This window comes from Hoplias malabaricus, chromosome 3, assembly GCF_029633855.1.
Source record: "Hoplias malabaricus isolate fHopMal1 chromosome 3, fHopMal1.hap1, whole genome shotgun sequence".
NCBI lineage: Eukaryota > Metazoa > Chordata > Actinopteri > Characiformes > Erythrinidae > Hoplias > Hoplias malabaricus.
Genome location: NC_089802.1, coordinates 2,450,592 through 2,465,967, shown reverse-complemented (window position 1 = coordinate 2,465,967; position 15,376 = coordinate 2,450,592). Strand labels below are relative to the sequence as shown.

At 43.8% G+C, this 15,376-nt stretch overlaps 1 protein-coding gene across 1 annotated transcript in view; it reads left to right on the top strand.

The window, feature by feature from the left end:
* LOC136692229 (choline O-acetyltransferase-like) overlaps positions 1 to 12,201 on the top strand; it is a 38,246-nt gene extending 26,045 nt beyond the window's left edge. The window contains exons 7-15 of the mRNA XM_066665448.1: positions 1,834 to 2,011; positions 2,898 to 3,067; positions 3,551 to 3,651; positions 4,082 to 4,210; positions 4,810 to 4,932; positions 5,658 to 5,799; positions 7,346 to 7,408; positions 7,512 to 7,649; positions 8,397 to 12,201. Of these exons, the coding sequence (XP_066521545.1) occupies positions 1,834 to 2,011; positions 2,898 to 3,067; positions 3,551 to 3,651; positions 4,082 to 4,210; positions 4,810 to 4,932; positions 5,658 to 5,799; positions 7,346 to 7,408; positions 7,512 to 7,649; positions 8,397 to 8,648 (1,296 nt within the window). The 3' untranslated portion in view covers positions 8,649 to 12,201. The remainder of the gene's footprint in view (positions 1 to 1,833; positions 2,012 to 2,897; positions 3,068 to 3,550; positions 3,652 to 4,081; positions 4,211 to 4,809; positions 4,933 to 5,657; positions 5,800 to 7,345; positions 7,409 to 7,511; positions 7,650 to 8,396) is intronic.
* The last annotated feature ends 3,175 nt before the right edge of the window (positions 12,202 to 15,376 follow it).

Sequence of the window (15,376 nt, the reverse complement as noted above, 5' to 3'; positions counted from 1 at the left end):
ATCCAAAGCTGCCAGTGTTTACTGCAGTCGCCCTGGCACAACAGCTCTCGCTCCCTCTCTGGGCTTTACTGAAGGATCCCTTCCAGACGGCCCCTCAAACAGCCCCCTTAATCCCTCTCAGGAAATTACACCCAGTAATTGTATGTTTCCAAGCAGATTAAATTCATTTAGCTCTGAGAGACACAGATAATGTGGCAAAGCACATCCATCAGGAGGAAACTCTCCATATTCTTAGCCTTTTAAACGCACTCAGCCGTCAGGGACCACCCTTCATTGAGTCCAGTGCAGATGGGCCATAATTGCAGGTTATTAATATTTCAGAACCAATATACAGATAAAAAGATTCCTGTCCCCATTGGATACACAGACCACAGTAAGAAAACCAAACTCAAACCCGTGGGTCTGAAAGGATGTGCAGCTGTCAAGATACCTTCATTGTGAAACCGAAATTGAAACAAAAGAATAATGTTTTAAAGATCAAACACAGGAGCTGCTAGTCACCGCAAAACAATAGGCTGACCGCCCCAGAGCCCAGACCTCAGCATCACGGAATGTGTTTGGGATGGAGTCGGATTGATTTGGGGGTGATACTTTTAAATGTATCTGAGGAACAGAAAGAGGTCTTCTTCTAAAGAACAGACACATTGACGCTGTACTAAAGGAAGACTGGAATCAGTATTTAAAGAGTTACCGTGCAAAGTCTGGCGAGGCACGATCCCCTTTAATTGTTCCTCCAATCAGGTTGCTTGTTAACTTTCTCCCAATCAGATAGCATTAAAACAACTAGCAAGCGCTGCTGCTACAATAACAACTGTCTCAGTAGCAGAGAGACAGATATTGTCTTGTTTACTAGGTTTAAGCCAACAGCCAAGTTTACTAGATTTCAGCTGCTCAGTTGTATGTGCAATGACTCTGGAGTATGCATTCATTCACTCAGTTCAGTGCGTAGGTGGGTACGGAGCCTACCTGGAATGAGGCAAAGCAGGAATACACCCTGGAGGGGGCGCTGTCCTTCACAGGTGACACACACTCTCACTCACACACACACACACACACACACCTATGGACACTTTTGAGTCTCCTATCCACCTACCAATGTGTGTTTTTGGAGCATGGGAGGAAACCGGAGCACCCGGAGGAAACCCACGCAGACACAGGGAGAACACACCACACTCCTCACAGACAGTCACCCGGAGGAAACCCGCGCAGACACAGAGAGAACACACCACACTCCTCACAGACAGTCACCCGGAGGAAACCCGCGCAGACACAGAGAGAACACACCACACTCCTCACAGACAGTCATCCGGAGGAAACCCGCGCAGACACAGAGAACACACCACGCTCCTCACAAGCAGTCACCCGAAGGAAACCCACACAGACACAGGGAGAAGACACCACACTCCTCACAGACAGTCACCCGGAGGAAACCCACGCAGACACAGGGAGAACACACCACACTCCTGACAGACAGTCACCCGGAGGAAACCCACGCAGACACAGGGAGAACACTCCTCACAGACAGTCACTCGGAGTGGGACTCGAACCCACAACCTAAAATATGTTTTAAAATACTCTCAGCAATTATTTCAGTTTCCAGTGGCTGATTTACACCCACAGAGACAGCCGGCTCACAGGTTCAATTAACTGAAAAAACACTCATGTGCGGAGGCTTGCTTTGTGCAAAAGTGAAAAGCCTTGAGCACAGCAGTCATTTGGACTGGAAATGAAACAAGGGTCTGTGTAAATGAACAACCCAGACTTTAAAATAGCGATGACTTTACTGACCATTCAGTGCCCAAAGCTATAAATATCCCTCTCTCCTCTCCCCAGTTCTTTGTGTTGAATCTGATGGAGAAATCCCAGAGGCTGAATGAGAGTGATGTGCTGAGCCAGCTGCTCAAGATCAGTAAAATGGCGGACAACGCAGAGGATAGGCTTCCCCCCATCGGCCTCCTGACCTCGGACGGACGCAGCGAGTGGGCTCAGGCCAGAGACGCCCTGCTCAAAGGTCAGAGGTTACATTGATGTGGCTAAGAGCTTGGACAGGCAAAACGTGGAGTGTTTGCTCAATAAAAGCTGAGCTAATGTTGTTGGATTGTAATGTAGTATTTTATAAGTCCCTGCCCAGAACCAACATTTGTGTACATCAGCTATTGGTCAAAATTATTGGTCAGTTTGACGCACTCGTTAATATGTTGTTACTGACATTAAAGCTTTTGGAAAGAGTTGTACAATCTTTTTATTGTTTATCTATTTTATTTAAAGCCATAAGTTGAAATGAAAGTGAACAGATGCACTAATCAGCCATGTCCACTCTCTCAGCTCCACTGACCACACAGGAGCCCTTTGTAGCTCTACAATTACAGACTGTAGTCCATATGTTGCTCTGCATACTTTGTTAGCCTGTTTTTTCAGGACAGAGCAGGTGTGATGTGGTGGTGGATCATTCTCAGCGCTGCAGTGACACTGACGTGGTGGTGGTGTGTTAGTGTGTGTTGTGCTGGTGTAGAGTGGATCAGACACAGCAGTGCTGCTGGAGTTTTTAAACCCCTCAGTGTCTGGACTGAGAACAGTCCACCGACCAAAAACATCCAGCCGACAGCGTCCTGTGTCACTGATGAAGGACTAGAGGACGGGCGACACACACTGTGCAGCGACAGATGAGCTACTGTCTCTGACTCTACATCTACAAGGTGGACCAACGAGGGAGGAGTGTCTCACAGAGTGGACAGAGAGTGGACACAGGGTTTAAAAACTCCCTCTATATAACTCTGGACTATAGTCTGTAATTGTTGAACTACGGTGCACTTGTATGGACACTGGGTCTGAGAGAATGAACAAGGAGAGTTGAAACATTTATCTATCTTTATCTGACTGCAGAATGTCATTTACAGACTCTGTGAACCGCGAGTCTCTGGAGGTTATAGAGCAGTGTGTGTGTGTGTTCTGTCTGGACGAACCCACTGGAGTCACACCCACCGACTCTAACAGAGCTTTACTCATGCTGCACGGAGGCGGACCCGATCAGAACGGAGCAAACCGCTGGTACGACAAGTCCATGCAGGTACGACCCAAAAAGACAAATACCTGCCGGATCTTCACTTTCTCTCCTTCATGAAATGAATATTACAGTCACAATGACCTCTAACGTTTTCTTAAAGCTGCACTGTGTAACTGCTGAAGATCTGGAGACCTCTCTGGTAGAAATGTGTAACTGCATGCAACAGAATATTTTGAATGTGGATTGTTCTCTGGATGAATCAAGATGATTTAAATGTGTTATAATTATTCCTGACTCTTCCATCATCGCCCCTTGCCTAGACAGCCCTGTTCAGAATGGCCACTTTCAGCACCTGTTCCTTTTATTGCAGCTTTAACTCATGGTCTATTCAAGGACATGATTTTTCATTTTTATAATAACGGTATTAAAATCCTGTACATTTATGGGTGAGTTGAAGTAAAGTGTGGTGTGTAATAGACTGGACATTTCACTCTGAAGACTCTCCCCCCATCAAACTGAGCTAAATGGCTGTATTTTTGGTTGTAGTTTGTGGTCGGTGCAGACGGTGTGTGTGGAGTAGTGTGTGAACACTCACCGTTTGAGGGGATCGTCCTTGTCCAGTGCACTGAATACCTGCTGAATTACATGTAAGCAATGACCAACACTATATATCCTTTTCCGTTAATATCTTCTAGGTATTGCATTACAAGAGCTCCAGTATAGCCCCACGCTCTCAGCCCTTTATTGAGAACCCAAGCCCTGTGGAACCTCAAAACATGGCAATCCACACACAAGAGGTGGTGTAAGCTCAATTTGCAGAGCATCAGTTCGCAGGTTTGTACAGTTGGTGTTCTCTCTGGATTACGTTGTCAGGTTCCACAGGGAGCTAGGCATTCCCATGCTTAAGGGCAAGGCCTCCCTGTTCCTCAGTGTTGGTGTTTCCCTTCATCAGAGGCTCTTACCTCTAAATATTTATAATTTGAAGAGTTCTAGAGGGCTGGGGCTGCAGTAGAGCAACTATCCCAGTGGTACTTCCCATGACAGATAATAGGATTAAGGTTGTTGACCTCCTGACAGGTCCGGTAGTCCCAGTAAAGTGGTCAGGAGTTCGAGTGTGACCGATCTCCCACCTCCACGCAGACTTCCCTGGAGATGTTCTCCTGTTGTTCAGAACATGCTGAGCTCCTCTGCTGAACACCTGTACAGGTAAGGGCTACTGTACACAACACAAACAGAGAACATATGTGAACATAAACAGGTCAGGTGTGGACTGGAGTAGCTCAACAACAACAGGAAAATATTAAATTAAACTTGCATTTGACAGAAATTAATACAGAGTTTGAACACTGCAGCTGTCCTTCATATTGTGTGAAAATGTCATGATGAATTGACCAGTAGAAATGCTCCAAAATGACATGGAATGAAATCCTTTTACATTGACTTCCATTGAAAGTTAAGCAGGTTTTTTCCTTCCGCTATAAAATTACTATTGTGGAGATACATGTTTTTATCTGGGGTTTGGTGTGTTCTCCCTGTGTCCACATGGGTTTCCTCCCACGCTCCAAAAACACACATTGGTAGATGGATTGGCAACTCAAAAGTGTCTGTAGGTGTGAGTGTGTGAGTGTGTGTCGCCCTGTGAAGGACTGGCGCCCCCTCCAGGGTGTGTTCCCGCCTTCCGCTCAGTGATTCCGGGTGGGTCCCACCACTACCCTGAACTGGATAAGTGTTACAGACAACAAATGAATGAATGTTTTTCTTTGGACAGCAACGACATCACCATCCTTACCTTCTCCCTGCTGTAGACTTGTGAAGAACCTGGACATGGAGGTGTACACATTCAGAGGCTACGGAAAAGAGTTCATTAAGAAGCAGAAGATGAGTCCTGATGCTTATGTCCAGGTGGCGCTGCAGCTGGCCTTCTACAGGTAAACACACATTCAGAACCACCTTCATTTACACGTGTTCAAACTACACTCCTACAATTTCTGTTAAAGGAACACTAGGTAAGATTTGGTAAACATGCTCAGTTCTCCCTTTTACAGCGCAGTGGAACATAACAATGATTCTGAAGCTGTAATATTAAGGTAAAAATACTTCCTAGAGTTGCGTTAAAGGAGACATGTGAAAAACTGGATCTGGAGCCCACCAACCCACACACTGTGAAAAAAGACCCCCCGGTCAGTTTTCAATGTGCTGAAGTCAGAAAACGTGATAAAACTAGCCATTCTGATTCTGCTCTGCTTCTGATGTCATGACTTTAGAATTGCCCCGCCCCCTCATCTGAGTCTGTCCAATCACAGCGCTGGACTGGCATTTATTTGAGAGTGCAAAGATGAGGTTAAATGCAGCAACAGACTCAACAAGTGCTGAGAAATAAGAGCACTGAGTAAAAACTGAGAAAATGAGAACGGAGAAAAAAGAGAACAGAGCGAAAACGGCTAAAAACCAGAGCTTCTGCTCCTCGCTCCTCACTGCTGTGTGCTCAGGGTCGGGGTGAACAGCGAGTGGCTCATTGTCATACCCACAAGCTCACACTGGGGTTTTATATCTCTCTGGCTAACACTTGGCATTGGTCACTGGTCAATGTCATGAGCAGAAGTGTCTGAACATCTGCACACAACAAAAACATCTGTTTTGCTCTCCTCCTTAGATGTAACGGAAAAGCCATCTCCACCTACGAGAGCGCCTCTACTCGTCGTTTCCGCCAGGGTCGAGTCGACAACATCCGCTCAGCCAGCCCCGAGGCTCTGGACCTGGCCAAGGCCATGACAGAGGAGAGAGCCTCCACACAGGTGCCTCATTTTTCTTACTTATCCTCCCATTACCGCACCTCTCCTCTAATTCTGTCCATCGTGTCGCGCTACTGAACGGCTCCCCGTCTTCTGTCTCCTCTGGTCAGGCAGAGCACTAATCATATTAAAAGCAGCTGAGGGGCCGTGCACTGTGGAAATGGGGGAGGGTAGCAGTGATGCTCCTCAACCAACCCCTAGCTCTCCACTTTGTTTGTGCGCTCAAAACCACTGTGATGTGTTTACGAAGCCCCAGTGTCTGTAAATGAATAAAAAAACAAACTGGCTCAGTCTGGTATACTAGTCTCTCTCTCTCTCTCTCTCTTTCTCTCTCTCTCTCTCTCTGTCTCTGTCTCTGTCTCTCTCTCTCTCTCTGTCTCTCTCTCTCTCTCTCTCTCTCTCTGTCTCTCTCTGTCTCTCTCGGAGGCATCTGGAGGCATTTTTTACACAATGGACAGAACTGCAAACGTTGTAAAAACGAGTTGAGGATATTGCTCTATTTCTGCTCCATAAGTGTGTAATATAGACTTATTTTTGTTTCAGATCACTATTCATATCATGTCTCCAAACTTGGGGGATGGCTAACTGCATTAGCGACAGTGCTACAAAACTAAACACCTTGAATTACAGGAGTTTCTGTGGGAACTCAAACTGCAAACAGTGTCGTCTTTTGTCTGGCTCGCATGGGGCTTTCTGATTTGCATTGTTCCCTGTTGTGATACTAATTCGGTTGCTTTGTGGCAGCGTCATTTGTAAAAAGCGCTATATAAATACAGTTTTATTGGATTTTAATAAAAACATACAGACAAATTACACTTCAGCTACAAACAACTGTCAAACAACACAGCTCCACCTTAAAAGACATAGCACTCTACAATTGTGGGGAAATGCTGTTCTGTGGTTTGTTTAAGTTCAGGTGTGTTTTCGGGGGGATGGGGGGTCTGATGTTTGTTGGTGTCTGAAGAGTAACTTGTCTTTTTTCGCTCTTTGAATTCCCACAGTAACTCATTTGTAACTTGAGCTGTTTAGTTTTGTAGCACTGTCGCTAACACAGTTAGCCGCCTCCAAGAGTTTGGAGACATTTCCACCTTAAGTAATGTAACTGTAACAGCAAAAATAAGTCAGTGTTACCCACCTACAGAGCAGGAATAGAGCAACATCCTGATATTGGTTTGTGCTTTCCAATGGTTGGAGTCTCTCCATTGTTTAAAAACCTCCAGATGCAATTTCTCTGCCGTGAGCAGAGAGAGAGTAAGCCCAGCGTACAGGCCCCAGACACCTTGTTTCATTTACACATTTACAGACATTGGGGTGTCGCAAAAACAGATTCGAATGGGCTGAGGAAACCTTACTTTTTTATTATTTCAAATTGTGAATGTCAGCTTTAATGAGCAAGAGGAATTGGTCTGATCTGGACATCGCTCTCTGGTAAACAGAGCAACTCCTGTAACTCTCCACTGTCCACTAACACTGTCCTGTCCTCTGTAGACAACGCTGTTTAACGCTGATGAATCTCACCAGGAGCGGGTCTTTTATTCCATTATTTCAGGACTCTGAGAAGATGGACAGACTGAAGAAGGCTATAGCTGCTCAGACTAACTACACCCAGATGGTAAGGATCAGCCACATTCATCATCTCCAGTCCTGCTCCTGCTCCGCCTCTTTACAGCATCAACCCTAACTACAACAGCTCTCTCTCTGCTGCTTCCCTTAAGGCCATTATGGGAATGGGAATAGACAACCACCTGCTGGGGCTTCGGGAGACGGCTAAGGAGCTGAAGATGGAAACCCCGGACATTTTCACGGATGAGACGTACACACTCAGCAACCAGTTCGTCCTCTCCACTAGCCAGGTAGGTCCAGGAGATCAGCCAAGGTCTTGCAAAGTGAGGGAATGGTTCCTAAAAATGATTTAAACATTCAGAGAAAATGAGACTCAACACCGAGCACCAAACCTGCCCCTGTCTGAGTAACAGTACTTTCACTTTGGAGATCTACTGTGTGTGTGTGTGTCCATCCTTCCACCATCAGAAGAACAACTGAAAGCTCTGGGTCTGAAAGGATGTTGAGTAAGAAAAAGGAACCCCAGAGGAAGGAATCAAAAACACATCTCTTGGTGCTTCTTACAGTTGGTAACAATTATTTACTGAAATGTTTAGGTTAAAAAAAAAAAACAAGAGCAAAGAGAAACCAGGCTAGCGTTCCTGCTGAGCTTGTGAACTAACCAACACTGAGCCAAGGCTCTGGGCAACGTACATGGTGTCGCATTAAACACAGCCCCAGAAACACACAGAAACCAAGTGTGTTCCTGTCTTATTTTCTATTATTCCACAATGGTTCGCGCTGGAGAATCTACAATGCTTTGGTTACAGCTGGAAACTCATTTTTTTGGTTCGCAAACACACAGTTAAAGTTAGTGGAAACACAGGGAACAATTCCATAATTAGTTCACAAACTGGAATGTGAAATACAGCTAATAACAGATGGTCTATTAATGGTCTATTAGTAAAATATATCTAGATTCACCTCGAGACCAGGCTAAAAAACATGACGTGAACACTGGGGAAGTGAATAACACCTCTCTTCTCCTCTACCCCCAGGTGCCCACCACAGTCGATATGTTCTGCTGCTACGGGCCGGTGGTTCCTAACGGTTACGGAGCATGTTACAACCCCCAAGCAGAGCACATCCTGTTCTGTGTGTCCAGTTTCCGGGAGTGTACCGCCACCTCCTCGCTGGAGCTGGTCAAGGCCCTGGAGATGGCGCTGGGAGACCTGAGGGATCTGTGCAATAAATGCAACCCTGGCAGTCAGGAAAGGGGCGGAGCCAAACCAGCCACGCCCAAGAAGTGAGTCTCTGTAAGAGAGGATGAGTGCCACCAGGCTCCGCCCACTTTATACCCCTGATTGGCCACTCCCTGATCCGACCTTTCACCCTTTGTGGGTCCAATAAACAGTACGTGGCCAAAAGTTTGTGGACACCTGCTTAGGTGGTGCACCATTATTTCTGAACATTTGTTTGCATTTAGCCTTGAGGGAAAAGAGTAAGTCAGGTCAGGTTCTGAAGTTAGATGAGCTCTGGATCCCAATGGCTAATTTTTCCAGTGAACACAGCTCCACAGCCCAGTGCTGGGGAATTTAATCTCCGCATGGAGACTTTGTAAGCTCATGTGCAGCTACTCCAGTCTCTCCTACTTTTCTGGGGCAGTTCCACAAGCTGTTTTTGGGGCTGAACATCATTATAAACTCATTATAAAAGGTGTCTAGAAACCTTTGGCCACTGTAACGTGAACGTAGCCTCTGTGTGTTTAAATGATACAATCAGCCAGCCTAGTTTTGTTTAAACTTCTGATTTCTGAGCCAGACTTCATCAGCTATTAGAAACATCCGTCAGTCGTGCTGTGGGTGTGATGTCTAGGTGCCAATGGGGGGTCATTTTGTCCTTTGAAATCCAGCCAATGCTCCTACAAACACGGTTAGCTTTAGATTAACTGTGACTCAGCCACATTTTACTTGGTAGAAAACCCAAACAATCCATGCTTAACTTGTATATTTGGCAGTGAATATTTATAATGTATGTGTTCCCAGACAAGGTTAATTTATCAGGTGTAAGAATGAAGTATTGATGCGCTGTGAGGACGAATGGCGACACCAAAGTCCTCACCTTTAAATCGTCTAAACCCAACTTTACACATACTTTTGGATACAATATTCTCCTCAAGAACAGAACAAACCCATCACAGTCTTGCACAGCCTCACAGTGGTGTTCTCCTCCTGTTTAAACAGCCCGGTTCAGAACAAACCTGTTCACTTCAAACGCGAGGCGCCCAGCAGTGAGGAGTGTGGAGCAGAAACGCTGCTTTTAGTAGCGTGGGGTTACGCAAAACTCCAGAAACTCCTTTATAATATATCAAACCGCAATGAGATATCACAATGTGAAAGGCATACGTATACATTTAAAAAGGCTTATATATATTTGCACTCAAAGCTTCAGATGTCATTAGCCCAAAGAGTTTGGGAACCTCTGCTGTAATGCATTCTAACCTCCTCCAGTGTTATTACCTAACAATGTAACAGAGATCACCTGCTTGGGTTTAGTTTGCTGCTGTAAGAGGTAGATTACTCTCTGTGTGTGTGTGTGTGTGTGTGTGTACACTACTTTAAATCCAGTGCTGTATTATTTCCAAGGTGAAAACTGTAGCTTGTGCAAAGGAAACAAAAGCCATGTCCCTCCCCAGGAGGAGAGTCTTACTGTGATCTGCATGTCCTCCGCCAGAGAAGAGTGGAGACTTGAGGCATGAGTGATTTAACAAGGCCATGGCTTCCATTTAACGTCCCTCTGCTGAAGATCGAAACGTGTCCTTTGAGAAGAAATAGGACCACTAACAGTACGAGGCGCTAGGCCTTTTCTGATGGAGTTAAGTCTCTGGAAGCTCTGAATGAGAGTTAAAGGATTTCTTTCAGTGGTGAAATTATTTTTATTTTAAGAAGTAATTTGTCTCAAAGTGATCAGCGTTAAATGTGTAAAGAGACACCGTGCCAAATCCTGTCGGGAAAAACGTGACACTTTCCCACTTTTAGTCATTGTTCCAATAACACTTCTGTTCAAAAGTTTGGGATCGTCTCCCGAGAGCTGCAGCATGGGGTTCCTGCTGATTCCTCAGTCGTCTGAGGCTGAGAGTCCGAGAGAGAGCACAACCGAACTCGCTCTCTGCACGGGTGGGATGTAGGACGACTCCTCGCAGTATCTAGGCTGATGTGACAGATCTGGGCAGTGTGGGTTCTTGACTTTCGACTCTGAGACTTGAAGCTGGGACACTTTGAAGCCGTGTCAAGTCTTGGTCTTAGTGTTTACTCAGAATTGATGTGTCCGGTTTCTGCCTTGACTTTGCCTCAGTGTGTCTCAGTCTCAGCCTTGACTCACACTCTGCTTGTCTCCGTCTGGGTCTTGACTCAACCATGATATGTCCCAGCTTCTGTCATGACTCAGTGTATCCCAGTCTCATTCTGGACTCCCACTGTATGTGTCCCAGTCTCTATACTGACTCACGCTAGATACGCTCTGTTCTCAGCTTTGACTCACACTCTGTGCGTCCGGGTCTGAGTCTTGACTTGGACTCGATGTGTCTGAGCCTTGATCTTGACTCAGACTCTGCTCTGCTGTTCTTGATCTTGACTCCTCCTAGTGATGCTCAGTATATCATTAACGCAGCAGAAGATCACAGACCTCTGAACAGTAGTGTCTCTGAGAATAAATGCAACTGTAGCGTATTGCATCATGGCGCTGAAGCCATAACGGCCGTGAAGTGAAGATGAGAAGATTTGCACTTTATATAAAGAACTATTTTACGTGTCGTGTATTTAAACCCTATTTATGTCGAGGAAAGCCTTTACAACCAGAATTGTGATGTGTATCTGACGTTGTGATTATAAATATATATTTTTGCTGAGAATTAGTCAATGTTCTATAGAAATAACTCTAAAGACACAGCAATAATTTAGAAATAAACCTGTACTTGGCTCGTACCTCTGTGTGTATTTGCAGCGTCCTGGACTGAAGTGTGTGAGTACAAAAGCATTAGGTACAAACTGCACTCCCACTTTATATTGTGTCTGTTATAGCACATTAACACCACATGTAATAACACTAACTACTGCTGATCCAGTCACTGTGTGAGATACTCACACTTTCTGGAAATACACATGAATAAATATCAGTTATTACATGTGTAATTACATGCAATTATATAACTATCAAGATATACATGTTGTTTTTACATATACTGTATTTACAACAAAATTGTGCCTCTGCATTTAGAAACACACACACACACACACACACCCCTGTATCAGTCGACAGCCATCTAACCCCAACCCCATCTAAAACTGATACACGTGTGTGTTTACATTAGCTGTACTGTATCCAAAATATAACTACACAGTTATTACACACTAAATATAAAGTGGGACAGTTATATATTATTTATTACAGAGAAACTGCAAGGAAAATTAACCAGCTGTACATGTGGCCATATTTTCTTATGTAATCATTTAATGTGCACTATGAATGTTGTCTGAAAATCAAGAAAAATGATGTGTGAAATGTGTATCATTGACCGCAGTGTGCTGTGTGTAGTGTGTGTTACTCTACCTTTCACTGTGAGATGTGTAAAATATTTGAAGTGTAATTTTCTTTACTTCAAAATATTATTTTTTCAAAAATCAACCATCTTCTGCATAATGTTTATTTTTATGTTAATGAGTATGATGTCATTCCTGTTCATAAAGCTTTATGCTAATGAATCAAATAGTTTATTTTTAAGTCCTGTGGTCCGTGTATTTTGATTAGAGAATATATATTAATATTTGATAGACGTAAATATCAGAGAGAAATATCTACCTGTAAAACCCACAATAAAAAGAGTTTGAGACCCATCTGCTCAAGGCTCCTGTTTTCTTTCACTGCCTCCTGGGTTTTCATTGGTATGTCCTCAACAAACAGCGGAGGACAAAAAGGTCACACAGGTCAAAGATGCTACTTAACGTTTCCCAATGTTTTCTGACACTATCCAGCTCTCAGAGCTCTTCAGTTTGCCATCGAAGGCTGCAGGACACTCACTGAAGGCCAGTTTAAAACTGAACACCAATTAAAGCATGGACTGAGTGAGAGGGACATGAGAAATGGACCAGGTCAAAAGCCCAAGTCTGAAACCTCAACCAACAAAACAGGAGAGCACTTGCACCGCACATGCTTCCTTCAAGACATGAAGCCAAACCGGCGCTTCTTTTCGAACAGCCACCAACACAATGTCTTTGAACAGTGGGATCACCCAGAAACAAGGCCTCGGAGGGCTGAGGGGGTTGAAACCAGGTCATGGGGCCAATGCTTAGACTCCTGTGGCACCCAGGAGCCCCCAAATACCGACATTTTACAAAAACATGGGCCTCGATTACTAGAAATTCTTAGAAAAAAAAAAAGCAACTTATAGGCACCTGAGGAACTGAGCTTTAGAAAGATGTGTATTTGAGAGGTAAGAGTATATCTGCTCAAAAAAACAGTCCCTGGTTTTAGTGATTAATAAAAACTCCATTGTATTAGATGAAGTGTGCTGTAGATTTAACAGCTCCATACACTCAAAGAGAACATCCGGAAACACACTTTGTTCTTCACTTGCTCACAACACAGCTACTACTTTTTGCTGTGTTTGTGTTTTTGTGTTTGCTGTAATTATTTATCATTGTGTACAAGCACCACTCTTAGAGAAGATACATTTTAAATAATAACTGTACATAGTACTTTCTTCATTCTTCAGAAATATAATACACATCAGTCATAACATTTCTGAGCAGCTGCACATCTAGCATTGCTTCTGAATCTGTAAACAACTGGCCAAAGGGGGCTGAGTAACCTGCACCAGGGGCTTCATTTGGGTAAGTGTTACAGCCTGTCTAGGTAGGCCGCAACATAAAGTAAAAAGGAAAAAAAAAAAAAAAAAGTATATATGTCTCCCCCAACTCCTCACACTTCAGTCCCACCAGACCAAGGAAACGACAGGTTCACCAGAATTCAGTCTCCAAATGTTTTATTTACTCCAAGATGACAATGGAAGCAAAACTTCAGGAGTGGTCTAAGCCTAAAATAAACAAATCCCATTCCACCCAACATATATAACTTACCTACCCAAATCAATAAAGAAAGAAAATACAAAAACATTACCTAACTCCCTAACATAAACAGAATGCAAGTCAACCCCTTTAATGAAAATAAATAAGGCTACACCCCCTACAGCTTCCAAATGAGTAGGAGAACTATGAGGTTAACACCACATTAGACAGCTGACTCACACACAATAGCATGAGCTGAATCACAAACAATAGTATGTTCACAGATGCACATACACACAAGCTTTAGTCTGGCAGGAAGAAGCAATGACCAGGAGGAAGAGGAGGAGCTCCTTTCAGTCATCCAGCAGGGCTTTAAATCTGTTCCGCCTTAATCCTGTCAGCCAACCGGAGCACGGTTCCAGCAGCAAATCAGCAGCAGCACCTGTGGCATTTACTCAGGATAGAGAAACAACACAAATAAGTCACCAGACGTAACACCCCCACCCTACAGAATCAAACAACATGTTTGAAACTATAAAATTAAACACGTGACAAAGCATCAGCAACTATATTTTCACTTCCCTTTTTATGATGCATCTCTAGTGGGAAAGATTGTACCAACAATGACCATCTCAAAAGACGTTGATTATGATTGCTCATTCGGTTAAGGAAGACCAGTGGGTTGTGGTCAGTGTAAACCACTATCGGCACTGAACTTGATCCAACATAAACTTCGAAATGTTGCAAAGCCAACAAAAGAGCTAACGTTTCGTATCGTACTAACGTAACGATAGTACTATAGTTTAACTGATGTTTGTTGAATTTCTTTGAAAAATAACAAACAGGATGGTCAATGCCTTGGTGATCTTCCTGTAGCAATACAGCCCCTGCACCTGTCCCACTTGCATCTACTTCAAGTTTAAAAGGTATCTCAAAATTTGGTGCAGTAAGGACTGGAGAGTTACACAAAACAGCTTTGATGGCGTCAAAAGCTAATTTACACTCTGGAGACCACATGAATAGCTGTCCCTTCTGAAGTAGGTCAGTAAGAGGAGACACTAGACTAGAAAAGTTTCTACAAAACGCACGATAAAACCCAGCCATTCCTAAAAATCTCCTTAACTCACGCCGGTTAGTGGGGGCAGGAAAATCCAAAATGGCAGAAATCTTGGCCTGTACAGGCCGGACTTGACCTTGGCCAACCTCACGACCCAAGTAAGTCACTACAGCTTTAGCAAATTCACATTTTGCTAAATTTAATGTAAGAGAAGCATTCTGCAACCGACTGAACACTTCTGAAAGAGTTTGCAAATGGTCAACCCATTTAGATGAATAAATGACAATATCATCCAAATATGCATCACAATTAGTTATACCAACTAACACATGATTCATCAAACGTTGAAAAGTAGCAGGAGCATTTCTAAGTCCAAAAGGAAGAACTGTATATTGTAGAAAACTATCAGGAGTTACAAAAGCAGAAATATCAGAAGCACGCTGGGTTAATGGCACTTGCCAGTAACCTTTCAGTAAATCTAGTTTTGTAACAAATTTTGCAGATCCAACTCTATCAATACAGTCCTCCATTCTAGGAAGTGGAAACGAATCAGGTGTAGTAATAGAATTAACTCTCCGGTAATCTGTACAAAAACGCACTGACCCGTCAGGTTTCGGCACCACTATACATGGAGAACTCCAAGAACTTGTGCTGGGAACAGCAAACCCTGTGTCCATCAAATATTCTACTTCCTTTTGCATCAAACTCCTTTTAACTGGATTAACCCGATACGCATTTTGTTTAATGGGTCTATGATTATCAACATCTATGTCATGATGCACAAGGGACGTCTGAGATGGAATATCTGAAAACAAAGATATGTGACCCTGAATAAGACTTATCACATCCTCACGATCACTCTCAGATAAATGCATTAAGTGTGATGGTAAATCAGCTAATATCTCTGAATTGGATAAAC